The 20,952-nt window shown below is 46.3% G+C and overlaps 1 protein-coding gene across 3 annotated transcripts in view; it reads right to left on the bottom strand.

The window, feature by feature from the left end:
• Nucleotides 1-20,952, bottom strand: part of FBH1 (F-box DNA helicase 1) — a 43,405-nt gene that overhangs the window by 6,107 nt on the left and 16,346 nt on the right. For all 3 annotated transcript variants that reach the window (XM_032149887.2, XM_058431248.1, XM_032149973.2), the window contains 14 exons: nucleotides 19,163-19,353; nucleotides 16,440-16,532; nucleotides 16,008-16,099; nucleotides 14,716-14,884; nucleotides 13,833-14,055; nucleotides 12,915-13,002; nucleotides 12,746-12,832; nucleotides 11,944-12,080; nucleotides 9,068-9,167; nucleotides 8,856-8,977; nucleotides 6,731-6,806; nucleotides 5,921-6,118; nucleotides 4,945-5,070; nucleotides 2,908-3,014 (listed from right to left, as the gene is read on the bottom strand). In XM_032149887.2, the coding sequence (XP_032005778.1) occupies nucleotides 2,908-3,014; nucleotides 4,945-5,070; nucleotides 5,921-6,118; nucleotides 6,731-6,806; nucleotides 8,856-8,977; nucleotides 9,068-9,167; nucleotides 11,944-12,080; nucleotides 12,746-12,832; nucleotides 12,915-13,002; nucleotides 13,833-14,055; nucleotides 14,716-14,884; nucleotides 16,008-16,099; nucleotides 16,440-16,532; nucleotides 19,163-19,353 (1,809 nt within the window). The remainder of the gene's footprint in view (nucleotides 1-2,907; nucleotides 3,015-4,944; nucleotides 5,071-5,920; nucleotides 6,119-6,730; nucleotides 6,807-8,855; nucleotides 8,978-9,067; nucleotides 9,168-11,943; nucleotides 12,081-12,745; nucleotides 12,833-12,914; nucleotides 13,003-13,832; nucleotides 14,056-14,715; nucleotides 14,885-16,007; nucleotides 16,100-16,439; nucleotides 16,533-19,162; nucleotides 19,354-20,952) is intronic.

Here is a 20,952-nt window from a genome sequence, read left to right as displayed (position 1 = left end):
CCACACCGGGAAGCAAACCAAGAATGGGGACGCTCTGTAGGACGAATGACCCAGTTTAAGAAATGAGACAAGAGCATGGGAAAAGCAGGGAGGGAGTCCCGTATAGCTCTCTATCTAACTTAAGAGACAAGCAACCAAATGTTGATTTGGACTCTGACTTGAACAAATCAACTGTAAAAAAGCATTTCTGAGACAATCATAAAAGTATAATTATGGATCGGGTAGTAGAGGCCACATATTATAACATTTGTAAAATACGAAAATGGCATGGTAGTTATGGGGAAAAAAAGTACCTATTTTTTGGAGATGTGTACAAATAGGTATGATTTGTATATGAGTGTTCAGTGTGTTGCTTTCTTTACTTTTTAATGTCTCAAAATTTTCATAAGCAAAAACGAAAAGTCCTGTGTAGCCCATGTTGTGAGATGACATCACTGCTCTGTAATATCCCACACGGTTCTACCAATTGACAATGTGGTTTTGTTGCAGGCCTAACCACTTCTGTAACACGACTTCCATGAGAAAACCATACTGGAGGGTCTAAAAAAGTACTTATAAACCAAAGTTTATACAAAAATGTTTGTATAGGTAGAGACTATTTGTACATAATGATTTATTCTGCTTAACTCCTGGGGGTACTGGTTTAGAGATTTTTTAAAGTCACACTTTTCTTTAAACCAGAGGTCAGCAAACTACACGTGGGCCACATCCAGACAATGCCCATTTTTGTGAATCAACTTTACTGGAACACAGCCACACTTGTTCGCTAATGTACTGTCAACAGGGGCTCTTGCACTACAGCAGTGCGGCTGGGTAGCTGCAACAGAGATCATGTGACTTGCAGAGCCTGAAATCTTTACTACCTGGCCCTTTACAGAAAAAGTCTACAGACGATCCAAGTGCTTTAGTGACTAAAGATGCAACCAAAGAAAAAGGGCTTCAGTTCTAAGCTCTGATGCTTAAGTTGTTGCATTCGGTGAAGCCCAGGTGAAAAGTTGTTTTGGGAAAAATGCATCAGATTTCAAATTCTGGAAACATTCTTATGGCCAAGTCAGCCTACCTAAGAGAGGCCTGGAGGAAAAATGACAAAGGAGACATGAAAAATGTGATAAACATGCAAGCTAATCAGTTTTATGCAAGAAGCTTTTGCCCTGTGATGAGTCATGTAGAATATTTATTTGCAAAGCTTCTCTAAGTTTTGATATTATCTTCCTCAAAAATGTGAAGAGAAGTCCTATTCGTTCACTTTCTTGTCCATCTCCTCGCCTGGATGGGCTCTATGAGGGCAGGAATTTCCCTGCCCACTGTTAGGCCCCAGTACCCAGAAAGGTGCTTGGCAAGTGTTAGGCCCTCGATAAATACTCCATTATGAGCATCAGGGTTCTACTGCACTTAACACCTCTGAGAGTTGAATATCATTTCCTCAAAAGTGGTGACCACCCACCCTGCCTGCACCCTGTGGTTCAACCCCAGAGCATATAAGGCAGCACGGCGCGGCTCACCCCACGAGAGGAGGCAATATGGCACTGAGAATAAACCATCCTGCTACACACAAGCTTTGTTCTGGAGACAGCTAAGCAAGAAAGAGTATTTATATTAACTTTTACACTTAAGTTTTAGGTTTCAGGCTTAAATATCCTGGGTTCAGGGAAAGATGGACTAAGTAGTAACTATCAGCTCAAATTTCTGTTCTAGTTTATGACAGGGTTGAAAAGACTAAATGGTTTATATTCCAGCTGTTTAGGCAGAAAAAGATAAAAATAAGTAGAGTGTGAGAAGATGGTTTGTGGGAAGGGTAAAGTGCGTGCTGACCAGCTCACTTTTCCACATGTCTGTGACGAAGGCCAGGTGCCTGAACACTTACTCTCCCCGGCAAGGATGTGTTCTTCTGGAAAGTCTACTTTTCAAATGCCATTTCAAAAGGGACTAAAGAGTGAGAGGGAGGAAGGCTGGGTGCACAAAACCTTCCTGGCATTTTTCCCTATGAACATTGAGAATGGGGCAAAGCAAGGTGGCTCACACCTGTAACTCCAGCACTTTGGGAGGCTGAGGCAGGAGGATCACTTTAGCCAGGAGTTCGAGACCAGCCTGGGCAATATAGCAAGACCCCCGTCTCTAGAAAAAAATTAAAAACTAGTCAGGTGTGGTGGCATGCACCTGTAGTCCCAGTTACTCAGGAGGCTGAGGTAAGATAATCGCTTGAGCCCAGGAGTTCCAGGTTACAGTGAGTGATGACTGTGCCACTGCACTCCAGCCTGGGTGACACAGTAAGATCCTGTCTCCAAAAACAAAAAGAACTAATTGAGTAAACGAGAAATTAAGAAATACATGACCACTTGACCACTGCTGGTATCTTTTTTTTTTTTTTTTTTTTTTTGAGATGGAGTCTCACTCTGTCACCCAGGTTAGAATGCAGTGGTGCCATCTTGGCTCACTGCAACCTCCACCTCCCAGGATCAAGTGATTCTCCTGCCTCAGCCTCCTGAGTGGCTGGAATTACAGATGCATGCCACCACGCCTGGCTAATTTATGTATTTTTAGTAGAGATGGGTTTTCACCATGTTGGCCAGGCTGGTCTCAAACCCGTGACCTCAAGTGATCCTCCCACCTCAGCCTCCCAAAGTGCTGGGATTACAGGTGTGAGCCACCGTGCCTGGCCCACTGCTGGTATCTTAAACAGAGCTTTTTAAACTGAATTAGGAAATGACTTAGAAAAGAACCACATTTTTGTTTCCTTGGTTAGAACACTTCTTATACTGGTCATCGGCCTTTGCACGTTCAAGCAGCGTTTCTCTTCCAACCCAGGATCTTGATCCGAAGGCCTCTGAAGGCTCCAGGTCAGCCCCTCATGCAGACTAAATAACATTCAATGGCATCAAGTTAGCTCATGCTGCCCGTTCCGCTTACCCCAGCCAAAGTCAAAATGTTTTCCAATGATTTGGTCATGATGAGACGCTTCTTGGCTCGAGTTACTGCAACATACAGTAAATTCCATTCATCCTCAGAAAATGACTCTAAACAAAGTAAAGGGGAAAAAAATCAACTAAAAAGCCTTACAAAAGCTTACAAAACCTTATGTCTCATCTAAATGTTTACTAGCCCCCACCCATTCCCCTCAGAAAACCACTCAACATTTGTTGGCTGTAAATACAAAATTTTCCTACAAATGCCAGTTCCAAAAACAAACCAAATCCTAGCAGACTAGTGGCACAAAATACTGGGTTTTATTTAGTCCTGCTACGTAAATCCTGGGAATGTGTTAATTGGTTATTTGACACCCGCGATGTGACAGATGGCTGTTTACAGTCATTATGCCAGTTCCCACAACAAGCCCGTGAGACAGACGGGGAAACCAAGGCTTAGACAGGTTAAGTCACTCCTACAAACAAGGCCATGGCTAATCAAGAGCCTGGGAGCAGGACCGAGTCTGCTTGTCTCTTTCCATTTCCTTACACTGTCTCTGGACTGCCAGAGTCCCATCTGGAAAAGCCTGACACTGTCACAGGACAACAAGGAAGACACACAGGTGTGCTGTGTGCCGTGTGTCTGTGCTGCTCAACCGCACCTCTCATCTCCCATCTCCCATCTCGATTCACTACACAATGGCAGGAACTCAACAAAGAGCAGCAGACCCGCAGGCGTGCAAAAAGCTGCTGAATTGTACACTTCGGATGGGTGGGTTGTGTGGCATGTAAATTACATGTCCCCCCAAAAAATTACATTTGTAAACATGTAAACCAGAAGCGGGGAAAAGGTGGTACTATAGTAAACTTGTCCATGGCTGCCTCCCTTCCTCTCTCCACTCTAAACCATGTTCTATGTTTGCCAACGTGCCAATGGTCACAAATTCTGTGGTTTCCATTTTCAGCACGCCAATGTGTGCTAGGCCACAAATTTCCAGTCCACAGTTAACAGACAACTTTGTTTGTTTGTACAGAAATTTCAAACGGTTTTATTCTAAGATTTAAAACCAAAGCAATAGCACTGATGCTTAGAGTACAAATTTATTACAAAGCAGCCTTGAGTACAAATTTATTTGAAAGCAGACAAGGCCAGGCATGGTGGCTCACACCTATAATCCCAGCACTTTGGGAGGCCAAGGCAGGTAGATCACCTGAAGTCAGGAGTTCGAGACCAGCCTGGCCAACATGGCGAAACCCCGTCTCTACTAAAAATACAAAAATTAGCCGGGCGTGGTGGCACGCGCCTGTAGTCCCAGCTACTCTGAGGCAGGAGAATCGCTTGAACCCGGGAGGTGGTGACTGCAGTGAGCCGAGATCGTGCCACTGCACTCCAGCCTGGGTGACAGAGTGAGACTCCATCTCAAAATAATAACAACAACAACAACAACAACAACAACAAAGCAGACAAACGTCTGTGGTGGCTGACGCCTGCAATCCCAACGCTTTGGGAGGCTGAGGTGGGAGGATCGCTTGAGCCTAGGGCTTTGAGACCAGCCTGAGCAACGTAGTGAGACCCCTGTCTGTACCAAAAAAAAAAAAAAAAAACAGACAAATGATAAAGAATGCTTACTATTTCTCCTTTTGTGATTTTCTTCCCTCTTTAATAAAATGAAGACGAATTAATTAAAGGAAAAAATGCCATGGTAAGCAAGTAAACTATCTTTTAAAGCTTTCATGAGGCTGGAGACTCAGTCTGATGGTGAAAACCTGGAGCTGAGGGCAGTGCAGGACTCACAGGGCCACCACAAACACCATCATCCCACACGCAGCCCCAGAGGGGGGCACCTTGGGGAAGTTTTGTTTTTTAAAAAACCACAGTATAAGAATCAAAAGTTTAGGACTAGGAGGTGTTTTGTGGTTTAGTTTTTCCAGAAGTGCCCTACCAGGAGGCCACACCATCCAACAAACAAGGCAGTGCAAAGGAAGCATTCCAGTCACCACTCACTGCAGCAGCACCTGACACTACCCAGCCGCCTCTTACCAACTCTGAAGTGGGGAAGCTGGGGCAGGTTATGCCGGGCACAAGGCACTTTCACAAAATCATCCAAAACATGCACAGTGTCAAACTCCAGGCCTTTGGCTTTGTGCACTGTGCCCAGAATGTACTCTAGGATAAAAACACAGCACACGTTAGATGGGGCTTCAAGGGGAAAGAAACAAGATGACAAAAACATACATGCTTCCCACTTGACTCTGAACTCGAACATTTCTTGCCTCAGTGCAGTTTTGTGGGAAAAGGGGGAAAGAGGAAACAACTGTCGGGAACAGAAAAAAGAAAAAGACGAGGGGAAAAGTCGAAAATTAGTTGCAGAAGAGATAGTGCCTCTCGGAATCACATCCCAGAGGACAGAGTGGCTCTACCCACCCTCTGCATCTGACACATGAAGGGACAGAGCCCAGAAGAGGGCTGCACGGCTTGCCTGACATTACACGTGGCAGAGCTGGGACTAGAAAATCCCATTATACGGGCTTGAAAGTAGAACAGAAATAAAGAGCCCCTGAGGAAGAACCAGGACCCTGCTCCCCTTTCCCTTAAGCAATAAAGCCATCCTTGCTCAAAGATATTTCACACAGGGAAGAAACAGCAGAAGAGGCCGGGCACGGTGGCTCATGCCTGTAATTCTAGCACTTCGGGAGGTCTAGGTGGGCGGATTACCTGAGGGCAGGAGTTTGAGACCAGCCTGGCCAACATGGCGAGACTCCATCTCTACTAAAAATACACAAACTAGCCAGGCGTGGTGGTGGGGCCTGTAGTCCCAGCTACTCACGAGGCTGAGGCAGGAGAACTGCTTGAACCCAGGAGGTGGGCATCGCAGTGAGCCAAGATCACGCCACTGCACTCCAGCCTGGGCGACAGAGCAATACTGTCTCAAAAAAAAAAAAAAAAAAAAAAGAACAGCAGAAGACCATCTGTTCCTCCTCTTAGGGGGAAGGTAAAAACCAACTGCCTCCCTTACCTGCAAAGTCCAAATCTTCTATATGGCATTTTTCTATCCTTTGCACCAGCTCTGGAATCCTGATGTTATACTTTTCAACAACTGCGATCTTGGCTTCAAGCTCCTTGTCCTCGGCTGCGGTCACATACCTCTTGAAGCCACTAAAGCCTTCTTTGTGCACCCATCTTCTGATAAATTTGTCTTTAATGACGAGGTTTTCTAAGAAGAATATACACACAAATTAAGGTGACACAAGCTCCACTAACAGATGGTGGCAGGTGCTGCACGTTCCTAAGCAGCCGCGCAAGAGCGGATGGTCTTCAAGTGAGGAGACCCGGGCTCCAGGCCTGACTGCATCACTAACTCACTGTGTGTCCCTGGGCAAGTCAGTGCAGTGTGGCAGCCTCTCCGTCTCCGACTGAGGAACAAAGCCCTAGGCTCAAGATCCTCACCTACTTCACAGGGATTTGAAATAGCGCAGTCAACAGGAGAAGAAAAGCGCTAAGGAAATGCTCGATGCTATCACTTGGGGCCCACGTGGAAGTATCAACATATAAAGTGGCCCAGGCAGACAGAAAGATGCAGGGGAGACAGTGTATGGGACCAGCGCTGGAAACAGACTGAGGCTCCTGTGAGGAGGACGTGGAAAAATCTGTCAGGACCTATGAAAACAGGAGGCCCACGGCACCCCCTCGTCATGGGAAGACAGCAACACTAGCCCGCCCTTCTCTGGAGGGAAACGGGGCCCTGACTCAGACCGGGCCTGCTTCGTTCTCGTCCCTGTCACTTGGGTGCTTCCTTCCAATGCACCAAGGCCAGGCGGGTACTCACGTTTCCTCCGTTCTTCCTCTGGCTGAAGAAGGATCCAAATATCAATGATTCTGTCCAATCCAAATGATTTAATCCCCTGAAAAAGTTTTTTGGTGGGATTTTTGTTTTTTTTTGTTTGTTTGTTTTGTTTTGTTTGTTGTTGCTTTAACAAAACAAAATAAAGCAAATGCAGGGATGGGGTTTTGAAATGAGATGGTTTCTTGGAAATGGATCTTGAGTGACACCCAAAGCACAGGCGGCAAGCAGGAAACTTCATGAAGCAGAAAGTGCAAGGCTGCCACTTGGCCTGAACACTCACAGGGACCACATTCTAAGTTACGGCTGCTACCTCAAACTCTTCCTACGCTTTTAAAAAGGGCAAGACCTACAGCTGCACACTGCTTTCTCACCAATAAAAAGGCAATTTAAGCACCTTCCAAGAACATAAGACGATTCCAAAGAATACAAATGGCACCTGAATACCAAGTGCTGGGTATGCACATTTACCACTGTTTCTCGTGAGAAAAGAACTACAGGCCAGGCGCGGTGGCTCACGCCTGTAATCCCAGCACTTTGGGACGCTGAGGCGGGTGGATCACTTGAGGCCAGGAGTTCAAGACCAGCCTGGCCAACATAGTGAAACCCCATCTCTACCAAAAATACAAAAATTAGCCAGGTGTGGTGGCAGGCGCCTATAGTCCCAGCTAGTCAGGAGGCCGAGGCACGAGTATCTCTCAAACTGGGAGGCAGAGGTTACAGCAAACTGAAATCACGCCATTGCAGTCCAGCCTGGGTGACAGAGCAAGACTCTGTCTCAAAAAAAAGAAAGTACGGAATGTCTCTAGGTCCAGATTATTCTACATTTTAACAGGCCAGCTCCTGGAGGAGACAGCCTGACTGTGCCCTGTTTAGCCCAGATCTTCCAAAAGCATCTGCTGAGCACTGGCTAGGCTCCGGCACTCACACAGCACCAGGCCCCACACAGAAGACAGACACGACCAGGGCCCCACACTCCAAGAGCTTGTCATCTTTTAGGGAGGGACACGTAAAACACTCACATAAAACAGCGGGCAAAATAACACAGTTGACATTATAACCCACAACCAGATGTGTGATCACGTGTAATGACACATGGTACAGGTAGTAAGTGGATTTAAGAGAGGTGTAGAGAACCACTTACTTTATATCATGCCAGTATGGATGATATTCCAAAAATACTACTCTTACAACAATGACTATGGCTAAATTATGTTACATCTACTAGACCAAATATTATAAGGTAATTAAAGTAGTAATGAAAGAAAATATGCCTATGTGTTGAGTGAAAAACAGCATCCATTTCTATGTATCCTATAATTGCAATTATGCAAAAATACACATCTATAAGGACAAAGACAAAAATGGCAAAAATGAGAATTATTATATGAAATACTGGGATTAGGTGTTCTTTTTTTGGTTCTAAAATTTCTATACCATTGTTATATAGTCTTTATAAATAAAAAACTTAAACAACTTTTGATCATGATTCACTACTATATTCACTGAGTGCCTAATGCATGGTAGGCTCTTGAAAATCTTCCCATAAATGAATGAGTGAATATCTTTTTGTCATATAACTTTGCTTCAGGGTTAAAAATGCTGTAAACATGCCACTGAATCCTTGTAACTCCCTGTGAAACAGGTAAGGCAAGGCATTATTTTATCTGAGATGGAGAGAATGAGGCACACAGAAGTTGTGACTTGCCCCAAGCCACACGCGGTTAGTGATCAGTCAGAACTAGAGCCCAGGTGTGTACTCCGCGTGTTGTCAGCTCAGCTGTTCTCACGCTAATGACAACATATGACCAGAAAAGCTTCCAGTAACCTGCGGCCTCACTGGCATTGCCAAGGGAAGAAGGGCATTCATTGTTTAAAGAGTGGAAACTAAGGTCCCCAGCCCTTCTTGTGTCTGCCTTTCCGGGAATGTTTCACTGGCATAATCAGAATGGCCTGGGATAGAGACCAGTCATGGTGCAGCCTTGTGGGAAGAATCAAAAACCCAAATGCTTTCTTGCATGATAATCCCAAGGAAGGTGAACATTACCATTGGGTATGTTTGTCTACAACGTTTCTGTGCATGAAGTGGGCAACAGAAATGTACTCTTACCCCAATCAAATGTATCCTTGAAGGGACCTCCCCTTCCGTCACCCGTACGGCCTCATCAAACACGTTGGCGTTGGTCCGGGACAACAAGGCCACTTGCCCCTTTGCGTCACCTCTAATGCCACCTTTAGGGAGAGAGCACAAACTCTACGGCAAATCGAAATAAAGAGGAAAACTTTTGTAACACAAAAGAGAAGAGTAACTAAAAGCCTTACTCTGATGGTTTCCTCCAACCAAAGTCTTTTTCCTGACTCTCTTGCAAACATCCAAGATAGTAGCTCCCACATAAGCTATTTCCACACCAAACCGAAAACTCTGGAAAACAACAAGACAGAGGGAGTCAGCAGCCCGCCCTGTGGTGTGTCCGTGCATTTCCATCACTGCCGCCACAGCCTGGCCGGGCCAGACCCTGCAAGTTGTTCCTGACCCCCCGCACGGAAAGCGAGCTTCACAGGCTCACTTTCAAGGTCCTTCACAACTCAGCAGTCTTTATTTTCTATTATTTTCAACACCAATAGTAAACTTTTCTTTCAAGCAAATCTACCCTTTTCTCCAAATCAAATCTAGTGAAGTCTAAATCACACAAAAGATTAAGATAGAGTAAGGAGGGCTTCTCCCCTTGCCTTTGAGATCCCTTTCCACACTACCTTTAAAACCACTGCCCCGCACCAACCAGCCATGGCAGAAGCACTAGCACCTGCACACTGCCCGTGCTGCCCTGCCTCAGCCCACCCTGTTTTCTGTCTGACTTTCATCCACCGAAGTCACTTCCTAACCTTCAAAACTCAGCCCAAGACCCTGCTTCCTTCACCCCTCTAGCTGGCAAGATATCATTCTTCCCTACACTCGGGGTGTGTACGGCCTTTTTCCATGCACACACAACTTCATGTGCTTTGGTGAACAGCAGTAGCAATCAAATGAAAAGTAGACTTTAAACAAACACTACTTTGTTGCTATAAAACTACTCTGAGTGAACCACAACTGAAATTATAACATAAATATCCATGAGTTCATATTAAGATAGATAAATGATTGAATATTTAAATAGATGGGAGAGAAAAAACAAATCTCCTTTGCAGAAGAATTCCAAATCATTTAGGAAGACTCTCCAACACTTACTCCTTGAGTGTGGACTGCATATAGGGCTTCCTTCCAAAGCATCCAGTAAGGAAAGGATGGAAAAAAAGAGGAACTCTACAGTGAAGAAACCTGACAAACACTACATCAGCCAGGTGATCAAGGTCAGCATCAAGTCATGAGCCATGGTGACAGCATGCACCTCGACAGCATGTGATGAAAATGGCGCTTCACCTCTGTGGTCTTCCTCCCAGAACCCAGGGCTCTAGCCTAACCATGAGAAAAGACATTAGACAAATCCCAGCACAGGGGCAGCCTACAAATGGCTGACTGGAATTTCTGGAAACTGTGAAGGTCACATCAGAAATAGGGAAAGTCTGAGCAACTGTCACAGCCAAGAAGAGCCTCATGACACATGGCTACATGTAATGTGGGATCCTGGATGGGATCCTGAAGTCGCAGAAGACATTATTTCAAAACTAAGGAAATGAAAATGAACCATAGACTTCAGTCTATAATGATGTATCAATGTTGGTTCATTATCGTGACAAGTGTTCCACATTAATATAAGATGATAAGATGTTAGTAATGGGAAACTGAGTACAGGATAAATGGGAACTCTCCTCTCGATTTTTCTGTAAATCTGAAACTGTTTTAAAAAAATATTGTCTATTAAAAGAACAAAACACCTCTGCACCGACGCTACCCTAAATCACCACAGCGGCAGGAGCTCAAGGCAAGAGTCACAGAGGCATCTACAGAACTTTCAATAACATCACAAAACACAGCACAGTTGATACTTCCATCCAAGTGAGACATCTCTTCTAACCAGAAATGAGTTTCTTAAAAGCAGTGGTTCTCAAACTTCTGGTCTCAGGATGCTTCACACTTAAAAATCACACTTAAAAAGCCTCCAAAGAGCTTTTATTTACGTGAGCTCTATCTATCTATATTCACCATATTAGAAATTTTAATTCATTTAAAAATAACTATTAAAAACTATTTTTTTTAAAGACAGAGTCTCATTCTGTCACCGAGGCTGGAGTAAAATGGTGCAATCTCGGCTCACTGCAACCTCCACCTCCTGGGTTCAAGTGATTCTCCTGCCTCAGCCTCTTGAGTAGCTAAGACTACAGGCAGAAGCCACCATGCCTGGCTAATTTTTGTATTTTTAGTAGAGACAGGGTTTTACCATGTTGGCCAGGTTGAACTCCTGACCTCAAGTGATCTGTCCTTCTTGGCCTCTGAAAATGCTGGGATTACAGGCATGAGCCACCGTGCCCAGCCAAAAGCCTCTTATATGACGACATAAAGAACATATTTTTTGAAACATATTTCCTAGAACAAAAAAAAAAATTCAGCAAGAAGAGTGGCACCATATTCCATTTTTGCAAATCTCTTCAATGCCTGGCATAACACAAGACTGCTGGCTTCCTGTGTTCACATCTGCATTGTCTGCTGAGATAAACTGTCTTGGCTGACACACATAAAGAAAATTCCACCTCACGCAGACATGTGATTGGAAAGGAAGGGGCGCATAATAAACTTTTCGCATAATCAAGGACGCTGTGAGTTGTCACGTTCATTATGGGAGAGTTTGCCAAAATTTTAATTTCATTTGAAAGCAAAGATGTTATTTTTGACAACAAACACTGTCAGTTATTTTCCCTGAAGTTGCAGCTTGTTTCACTTGTCTTTGAAAAAGTGCCAAATACACAAGTCTGAACAACCAGCGCTGGTCTAACAACTGTTCTAAGTACAAATGTACAAGGCGGCAGCAGCCATCGGTTCACAGTTCAGCCGCAGCAGCTCTTACTCAGACGACCGCTGTGCACACACCTCTTAGGAAAACAGTCTGACTTGGCAGACCCCTGAGAACTACACTTTGAGAACCACTGCTTAGAAGCAAGGATCTGCTAGATCTGGTGAGCCTGGCATACCACCTTTCACAGGGCCCGGCACATAAGACACTGGGAGAGAGATGCAATGCCTCCCATGCAGAGTGCGCGCTTACCTGCGTGAGATAGAAGACGTGGGTGTGGGGCACTGTGAACAGGGCGTTGACCGCACCCCGGAAGGTATAGATCTGCTGGTGCGGGTCCCCTACAAAGATTTTCCCACATGGCTGAGACAGAACTATGTTCATGATAGCTGTAACCAATGAGAGGAAAAGTGAGAAACCTTGACCTCCACCCCAGGCAGCAAAAAGAAAAGGACAAAAACACTTCCACGAAGCTAAGCCAGGGCACACTGGACCTCACGGTTGCCTTTTCCCGTAGGACAGGCACACTCCATCAAAAGTAGCCATTTTCTAATGGACAAAAGAAACAGTTTCTGGTGCTAGGAATGCAGATTATGTTTTGCCCTGGATGAATTGTTGGAATATAAGAAAACAACACAGTCAAATCTAAAATGAGGCAAAGTGTCTTCTCTAATATTATAGCACTCAAAATTGACCTACAAAGTCAGACTGATAACACCGTCTGTTCTCCCTTAGCCACTTGAGAAATAGACAACACAAGCTTTTCCCTCTCAATGGATGATGTCTTCCCGCCGAGCACGAGTCTAGGTCCCTATCGTCTGCGGATCTACAACTGGGTCCACATGTTAAGAACAACCTAAGCAAAACCTATGGTGACAGAGAAATCTGCTTGGGTGAGGAGAAGGGGCAGCTTGAAATCCTAAGGTAAGTAAGAAGATCCTCTTCTTTATCACAAATAAGAATAATCCACTTAGTTCACACAGGTGTCCTCTTCCATAATCATGGCGCTGTTTCTACGTATTTGACACTACTGATGTCCTGAACAGTGTATCACCTGGTGTGCAGTCCTGGGCCTCATCCACAAAGATGGCGTCAAAAGAGGCCAGCAAAGGCTTGCTCAGCTGCCAGAGTTTCAAGTAGCCTAAAATAAGGAGAGACGCAGGAGTTGTAACGCCAGGAAGGCAGTCCCATTTGCCAGTCCCCGCCATCTGGCAGCCGCCTACCGTCATGAGTCATCTGGTACGCCTCTTCTGTGCACTCCCCCAGCTTCCGCATGTTATCCCAGAGGCGGCTCGCTTCAAGGACACCATTCTAGGAAGTAAAGCATATGGTAACCCAGAGTCTGAGACCCTGGCAAAGGCAGCACCCTGCAGTCACATTTTCAACTCCCACAGAGCAGTGGAGCCAGGGCATCCTCACACAAGGGGGACCGCAGGCACCTCCCTAACCTCCTGGATCTCCTCAACAGCCTCTCCACGCCAGAGGGTCTCCAGTGCTGAGACAGGAAGCAGCCGGGCCGTGCCATGCCCGTGACAGGACAGAGGTCATAACAGTTAGGTGAACCAGAAAAGGCCAAATTGTTCTTTTAGATTTATGACTGATTCTTAATTCATAAAAACAATGGCAAATGATTGAAAAGACTTGATAAAAAAAAGAAAGACTTTCCCACTAGCAAAATCTATTCCATATAACCAATAACCCAAGAAAATCAGAAGAGAGATTCCAGCCTTCAGTTAAGATTAGATTTGAGGTCCAGGAGCCCCAGTGACAGGCTCTTATAAACTGAGGCGCGTCGTTCCATGTCTGCCTTCTCTGTTAAATGGGAGGACTATTCCGAGGCTTAAGTGAGATGGTAACCAGTGTCCTTCACAGGAGAAAATACCCAACAATTCACAGCCATCACCATGGGCCTACAGCCTCACCCTCCCACCTTCAACCTCCTATGACGAGGTCTGAAGAAATGAAAGAAGAAATAATGCTGTCCCACACTCCCTGTTTCTCCATCCTCAGATCCCTAACACTTCCCGTTTCCCCATCCTCAGATCCCTAACACTTCCCCTGTTTCCCCATCCTCAGATCCCTAACACTTCCCGTTCCCTCATCCTCAGATCCCTAACACTTCAGACACTTAAGACACTCACCAGTTTTTCACTCTGCTCAACCATGACTCTCTGTCCTTGGCTGTTCTTACACCAAATAGGCACGTGATCAATGGTCAGCTCTTCGTCAGCCGAGGCAAAGAAGTTTTCTAGAGTCTTACACACGAGCTTGGCTCTTATGAATCCACCCTTCCCTTCAGCAAGGACGGAGTTGACCATGAAGGGTGTTAACTTGAAGAGATTCAACTTCTTCTTTGACTGGTACCTGCAATACCCATCCCAAATGAACAGCACATGGCTCTCCTGGCTCGGTGCTATTGAACGTCCCCTCCATTCTCTCTAACGTCACCAGGAGGTAGCTTCAAGTGCCACACACCGGCGAGACCAAATGTTTTAAAGCGAGAAAGTTCTGCATGGTCCATGTCTGCCTGGAAACGGCTTTCAGGACTCACATGTACCAACCCAGAATAGGAACCAGCTTATGGCAGACACTGCTATTCCACCACGAAGCTGGACTCCAGAAGGTCCCTGGAGGGACACTCGGAGTTCCCTGATGCCTCTACATCCAGGAGACCTGGGGCAAGTGTGCCTCGGCCGAGTCTTCCTCACTCCCTTCCAAGGAAAGCCTACAACTGATCAGGATTTGTGAGACTCTGAACTGTAAGCAAGTCATTTTGACTTTCTGTGCCTCAGTTCCATGAGAACACCCCTCTCAGCAAGACAGCATTATATGTAAACAATATATTGCTACAGGATAAAAGTACAAATGGCTAAACCTGTTCTTATTTCCTGCCTGTAAGTGGAGATAACAGCACTACACTCCTCAGGGTCACTGTGGTGTAAGCTCACATGTGATCATCATGGGAAAACAGTAAGACGTGACCGTGCCAGCAGCAACAGTGCCACTAGTGACAGCAGTACTCACTTCCGCCCTATGTGCCCGTAGGCCATGGAATGGAAGGTTTTGCAGATGACGTTGCTGGGGAAGACGCGTTCGGCCTGCTTTGCGATGCTCTTGTTGAACGTCACATACAGAAACCTGCTCTGAGACCACTTCTCTGCGTACTTGACCAGGGTTGAGGTCTTCCCAGTGCCTGGGGAAGCCAGGAGGAAAGGAGGTGACCCTCTGACCAGACAAGACATGCCCAAGGATCCCCAATCAGGCCTTGTCCAGGCTTATCACACCTCTGTCTTGAGAGCAGGACAGTGACAAGTTTTTCAGTGCTGGTAAAAGTAGTGCCACAAAAAGAGCAGCAGATTCGAAGCCGGGTGAAGGTGGGCTGGGATCTCAGCTGGGGCAGGCTCCAGCCAAGGGGCAAAGGACAGGCGGACCCTTTGACCTCATGAGCTTCAGTTTGCTTCTCAGAAATAAGTGGGTATCCCTCAGAGGTAGGGTTCCCGAGGGCAAAAGTGACCCCTCAGGGCAGGAGGGGAGGGTTAGGGAGGGGGAAGGCATGTCTCTGGAGAGAGACAGGTCCAGCTTTGAATTCCACCTCCACCACATATCCACTTATTCAACCCAGGGCAAGGCTGTCTGTGCTTCAGTTTCTTCCTCTATAAAACAAGAATAACTAAGCAACCTTACGGAATGCTCTCAGGATCAGCACCATGCCAGGCACACTGCAGGCATTTAATACATTGTTGTTAGCAGGGTATTTAGCCACAAAAGGAGCAGGAAGGGATTACAGGCAGAAAAAAAATAGCAAATAGCACGAGCAAAGGCTGTGATGAAAGAATAACCAAGTACTTTAGGAGGCTGTAAGTGGATCAGCGTGGCTGACTGAGGCAGGATACTTGTAGATAATATATTTATGAATGTAAGTTAAAAGCGAATCTAAGGCAGGCCCTCTAGACATCACCCTACAAAACTGGGGAGCTCCTGAAATCCTGGGCTGGGGATTAACATGCCCTCCCTCTCCAGAAGCAATCAGTGCCTGAGCAAACATCACAATGCTGGGCTCAATCCCGGGGGCATCTACACCACCGACTAACTGCTGTGAACTACCCGTCTCAACAGGAATTCTGTGGATGTTCATGGAGTGGTCCGGGGAAGCAAGTATTCCTTGGCCAATTGCTTTTGAGATTGATTATTTGATCTGTTATTGAATTATTGGATGACAGATCAGAGCAAAGATGCCCTGGCGGGTAGCGGGAAGGGGATGTAGGGAGAAAAGGCAGAAAACCACCACCTCGTGAACCTGATGTGGGCTCCCTTACCGGCAAAGGCCATAATTTTCACCACCTGGAGAGGTTCCATCTTGTGATTCAGAATCAGCTGTTGCTCATGTGTAAGTTGGATGGTTTTCTTGCTATAATCATTACAAAAGAGAAATAAGAAAAAACAGAAAGACGTGAAAAGTCCAGGAGATAGGCTGTCCAAAAACCAAACAGACAAACTGGATAAACAAAAGCTGACCAAAAAAAAGGTCTCCCCTTACGAGAATAAAAATGTTCTAAAGCTAGATTATGATGCTGATGCACAGCTCAGGCAATTTCACTGAATTACACTCTTAGGATGGGTGAATTTTATACAATGCACATTATGCCTCAATGACGTTGCTAAAGTGAAGCAAAACATCTCCCTCCTTCAGTATGAGGAAGAGTCAAGGACAGAAGACAAAACACACACTGACCCACATATACACATACCCTGGCCAGACAGATAGCTCCTCTTTAACTTTTGTGGCCTGAGTGCAGGAATTCTCCTGAAGATATAGGCAATAGAAAATGTTGTAGTGAATCCTACCAGAAAAAAAAGTAGATTTAGAAAGTTTCAAATTCAAGTCACAATCTGTATCTTATTTTTCCTCAGATGGATTTAAACTCCTTCCCATTTCTAAAAAGAAAATACCTACCACCATTCAATAGAAAAAAGAAAGAAAAGGATTTAAATATATCTACGGCTGGCAAAGCATTCTCAGATAACACAGTCCTGGGAAACGTGTAGTTTCTGTGTGTATCACCAAGAGGAGGAAGAGACCAGGACAGGCTCTTCAGGGAATGAGGGGCACCAGCTGTGACTTTAAGAGACAAACAACCAGAAAAGCTGTAAGGACCAGTGGAAGGCACAGGGAAACACTGCTGTTAGCACTGAGACTCTTGTTTAAATGATACTTATTACACCTGCGGATAAAACACCAGCCTCTTTCTGAGTCTCGGTGGCTCCACCGTCTACTTCTTATGACATGACATTGCTTTAGAAGCATCAACACAGTCTATCTTTTATGGTCCCAAGAAAAGGGACTACACTATGGATAACAAGATCCGACTACTAAGGACCTGAAAACAGCAGGCTCCAAGTCACCAAGAGGGACCAAAGATGACAAAGTTCAATCAGCAGAGGCACAGGACATTGTCAGACTCGTCAGACTCAGCTGGCACACACCATTCCAAAGCCTCTCCAAGTCTCCCCTCGACTGTGGGGGAGACCAGGGGGTGAGCTTGGACTCACTCCCCTAACAATCGAGTGCACTGCTCCCCATCCCCAGAGCGAGAAGAGCCCATCTCCAAGCCTCGACCTCTCCAATGCAACAAATACCTTTAATAATCCAACATTTCAGATGTGATTATATTATCTCCCAGAAAAAAACAGGAAGAAACACGGAAACGCAACAAAAATCAACATACATACTGCCATGGACTGAAGTGTGTCCCTTGAAATTCCTGTGTTGAAGCGCTACCCCAATGTGGTGTGTGGAATAAGGAAGTAGTTAATGTTAGGTGAGAGTACAAGGGCAGGGCCCTGATCCAGAGGGACTGGGGTCCCCCTAAGAGGAGACGCCACAGTGTTCTCTCCACCCTGTGGTGATGCAGCAAGAAGGCGGCCATCAGCAAACTCTTGGACATTTCTGGGGAATCCTGTCCCCTCCTGGTACCTTGCCACTGATACCTGGGCACCACTCACTCCCCTGGTGCCACTAGCCACCTTCCTCTCAGGGCTTGCAACTTCCAGGGGCCAGTCTCCCTGGAGAAGGGACCCCCCTCCCCCACCCCCTCCTACGGTTTCTGCTTCTCCAGGATGGCTGCACAGTAGATCGACCTGTCCCCATCACTCCAGCTCATGGACAAGGCCCTCCCCAGCTGCCCAGCACACCCTGAGTTTTATTCTACTTTTTTTTTTTTTTTTTTTTTTTTTTAAGACAGAGCCTCACTCTGTCGCCCAGGCTGGAGTACAGTGGCATGATCTCGGCTCACTGCAGCCTCTGCCTCCTGGGTTCAAGTAATTTTCGTGCCTCAGCCTCCCAAGGAGCTGGGATTAGAGACATGCACCACCAAAAATTTCTGGCTAATTTTTATTTTTAATAGAGACAGGGTTTCTCCTTGTTGGCCCGGCTGGTCTCCAGCTCCTGGCCTCAAGTAAACTGCCCGCCTCGTCTCCCAAAGTGCTGGATTACAGGTGTGAGCCACCAAGCCTGGCCTTATTCTACCTTCTGATCGGGGCCTATAAGATCCCTCAACTGCCCCTGTCCATCCTTCACAATCATGTGTTCCCTCCCACCCTTGCCACACTGCACTTTTTCTCTTGCTCACATGTCCCAAATTCATTATTCCCATCTTCAGGCCCTTAAGCCATCTATACCTTCTCTCAACTGCTCTCCCCAGAGCTGTGAAATGGCGGCTCCTCCTCCACACTCAGGTTTCACTCAGACAAAACCTGCTCAGAGAAGCTTTTTCCACCCCTCTAAAGCAGCATTCCCCCCATAGCTCTCTGTTCTATTTTCTCTGCAATGCTCATTACTCACTAAAATGCCATTTCACATATTTACTTACATAGGACCTGTCTTCCCTCACTAGATCAGGAATCTCCTCTAATCCTCTAAGCCGGTCACAGTGGACTGGCTCGTGGACAACTATCAGACACGCACAGGTGTTCAGCGTTTGTCAAACGCACGCAACCCCCCAGGCACTCCCCACCCTGCCGAGGAAACCATCGGGGCCCCTGTGAATCAGCAGCCCACACGCGACGCCTCTCCCACATGGAGGATAAAGTGGACAAGTCTTTTCCATCCCACAAGTGGGATACGGAGGAAGCAGAGCCTAACATTTTCCTAGGGAAGCGAGGCCACAGGTGAATAAGGAAGGCTTCTCTTGGCGAGGGGCTTCCCCGAAGGCTGCAGGCCCCATGATGGTAAAATCAGCCTTGGTGGTATCTCGCAGCTGCTCAGAACTGCACGTTCATAAGACGCTCTTACCAGCCTTTCCACATCAAACTCTCAGCCCCTGGCTCCTGCAGAAGATGACACTGAGGTACAGCAGGTGGGTCCCACAGCCTGCCGCGTGCTAACACTGCTAAGTGGCAGGGCTGGACCTACTGCCGTGTCTGGGACTCTCCCATTATCACGGCATCCCCTCCCCTCCTCCCAGGGCATTACCTATTGCTGATGTTAATCCCCTTCTCCCTCATGGCGTAGAGAAGCACGGCTATGCAGTACAGGGTCTCGGTGACATCTGGCATGGTCACCGTGGAGCTGGGTCTCCGGAGGCAGAAGAGCAGTCGCTGGATGTCATTCACACTACTGGAGAGGAGCACCACAGCCGCCACCAGGGCCCAGACGTTGACACCCTGCAAGCCAGGTGCACAGGGAGGGAGTGACAGCCCACAGGCCATGGTTAATACGAATCACAGCAGGAAGGAGTCAGGAAAGCCGAGCCGGGGGTCCAGCTGCTGGCTACACACTGTCTGGACTGAATCCAAACTTTCCAAGTGGTATTTGGGAAACAGGCGAACCCTTCTGTTCACCCCAGACTCCTCATCACTTTTGGATTTGAGATCTTAGTTTTTCTTTAATTAAATAACATGGATGAAGTATCTAACATAGAACCTTGGATAGACAGACAGTCTAAAAATATGAGCTCCCTGTCATCTCCCCACCCTATTCTCCAGGCCGTGGGGGCTCTCAGGCCCATATGTGCTTGGCAGGGCCAGAGCAAAATGGCCAGCAGGGGGCGCCCACCCAAGAGGCACGAGAGACGCAGACACAGGAGAGGGCCGCACGCAGGCTCTGGGGGAAATAAAATCTGGCAATTCTCCAGCATGATGGTGTTAACTTGCTATTTATTATTAGTAATAACTGTTCATGGTAAGTTAAATAAATATGAAATTATGGAAAGTTTATTTTGTGAAGACAGCATGCTCCTCTTAGCAATGTCTCCGTAAATGTTCACTTACTTACACAGAAACAATCAATAGTGGACACAGATCTTCAACTTTTTTTTTTTTTTTTTGAGACGAAGTCTCACTCTGTCACACAAGCTAGAGTGCAGTGGCACGATCTCAGCTCACCGCAACCTCCGCTTGCCAGGTTCAAGCAATTTTTCTTGTCTCAGCCTCCAGAGTAGCCAGGACTACAGGCACATGCCACCATGCTCAGCTAATTTTTGTATTTTTGGTAGAGACAGGGTTTCACCATGTTGGCCAGGCTGGTCTCGAACTCCTGACCTCAGGTGATCCACCCGCCTTGGCCTCCCAAAGTGCTGGAATAACAGGCGTGAGCCACCACACCCAGCCTTTACCATTCTTAAGTTACTACACGTCTCTGTGTTAAAGAACGTATTCCAAGAAAGGAACGTCCCATCCCCTCTCACTTCAACCATCCTGTGAAAGAAGACCCACTTCACCACCATCAGCCACCATCTTCTTCAAGAGAAAGAGAAATGCAGTTGCCTGGGTTCCCAGCCCTCTGTGGCCAGCAAAACACACACAGAGGTTGCACGCAGCTTCGAAGATAAAATCTGGGAACCCCTGAACTGGAAAAGGAGCAACAGGGCTGAGATTCAAGGAGACTGAGGGTTATTTCCAGCTTCCCATTACCTCATTGTGTGACTATAGCAAGACCCTTAATTTTTCTGTCCCTTTCAAATAAGCCAACTTGTCGATAATAGGGTGGGCTGTCTTGTAAAGAAATCCTATTATTAAAAGTGTTCAGAGGCTAGATGACCACTTTTCAGAAATATTTCAGAGAGGATTCCTCAACCAAATGGGAAATCAGACTAAATGATTTTTTAAAATTTCCTCTAAATCTAAGACTCTATAATTATATGGCCTTTTATTTCTCCACTGGGGACAATGACAACATGAATGCTTCGAAGCATTCAGAGATTACATACAGATATTAAAAATAAATATAAAGTCACCCTCAATTGAACTGAATCACCAGTACAC

The sequence above is a fragment of the Hylobates moloch genome, unplaced genomic scaffold (genome assembly GCF_009828535.3).
Source record: "Hylobates moloch isolate HMO894 unplaced genomic scaffold, HMol_V3 SCAFFOLD_2, whole genome shotgun sequence".
NCBI lineage: Eukaryota > Metazoa > Chordata > Mammalia > Primates > Hylobatidae > Hylobates > Hylobates moloch.
This window is presented reverse-complemented; position numbering and strand designations above follow the sequence as displayed.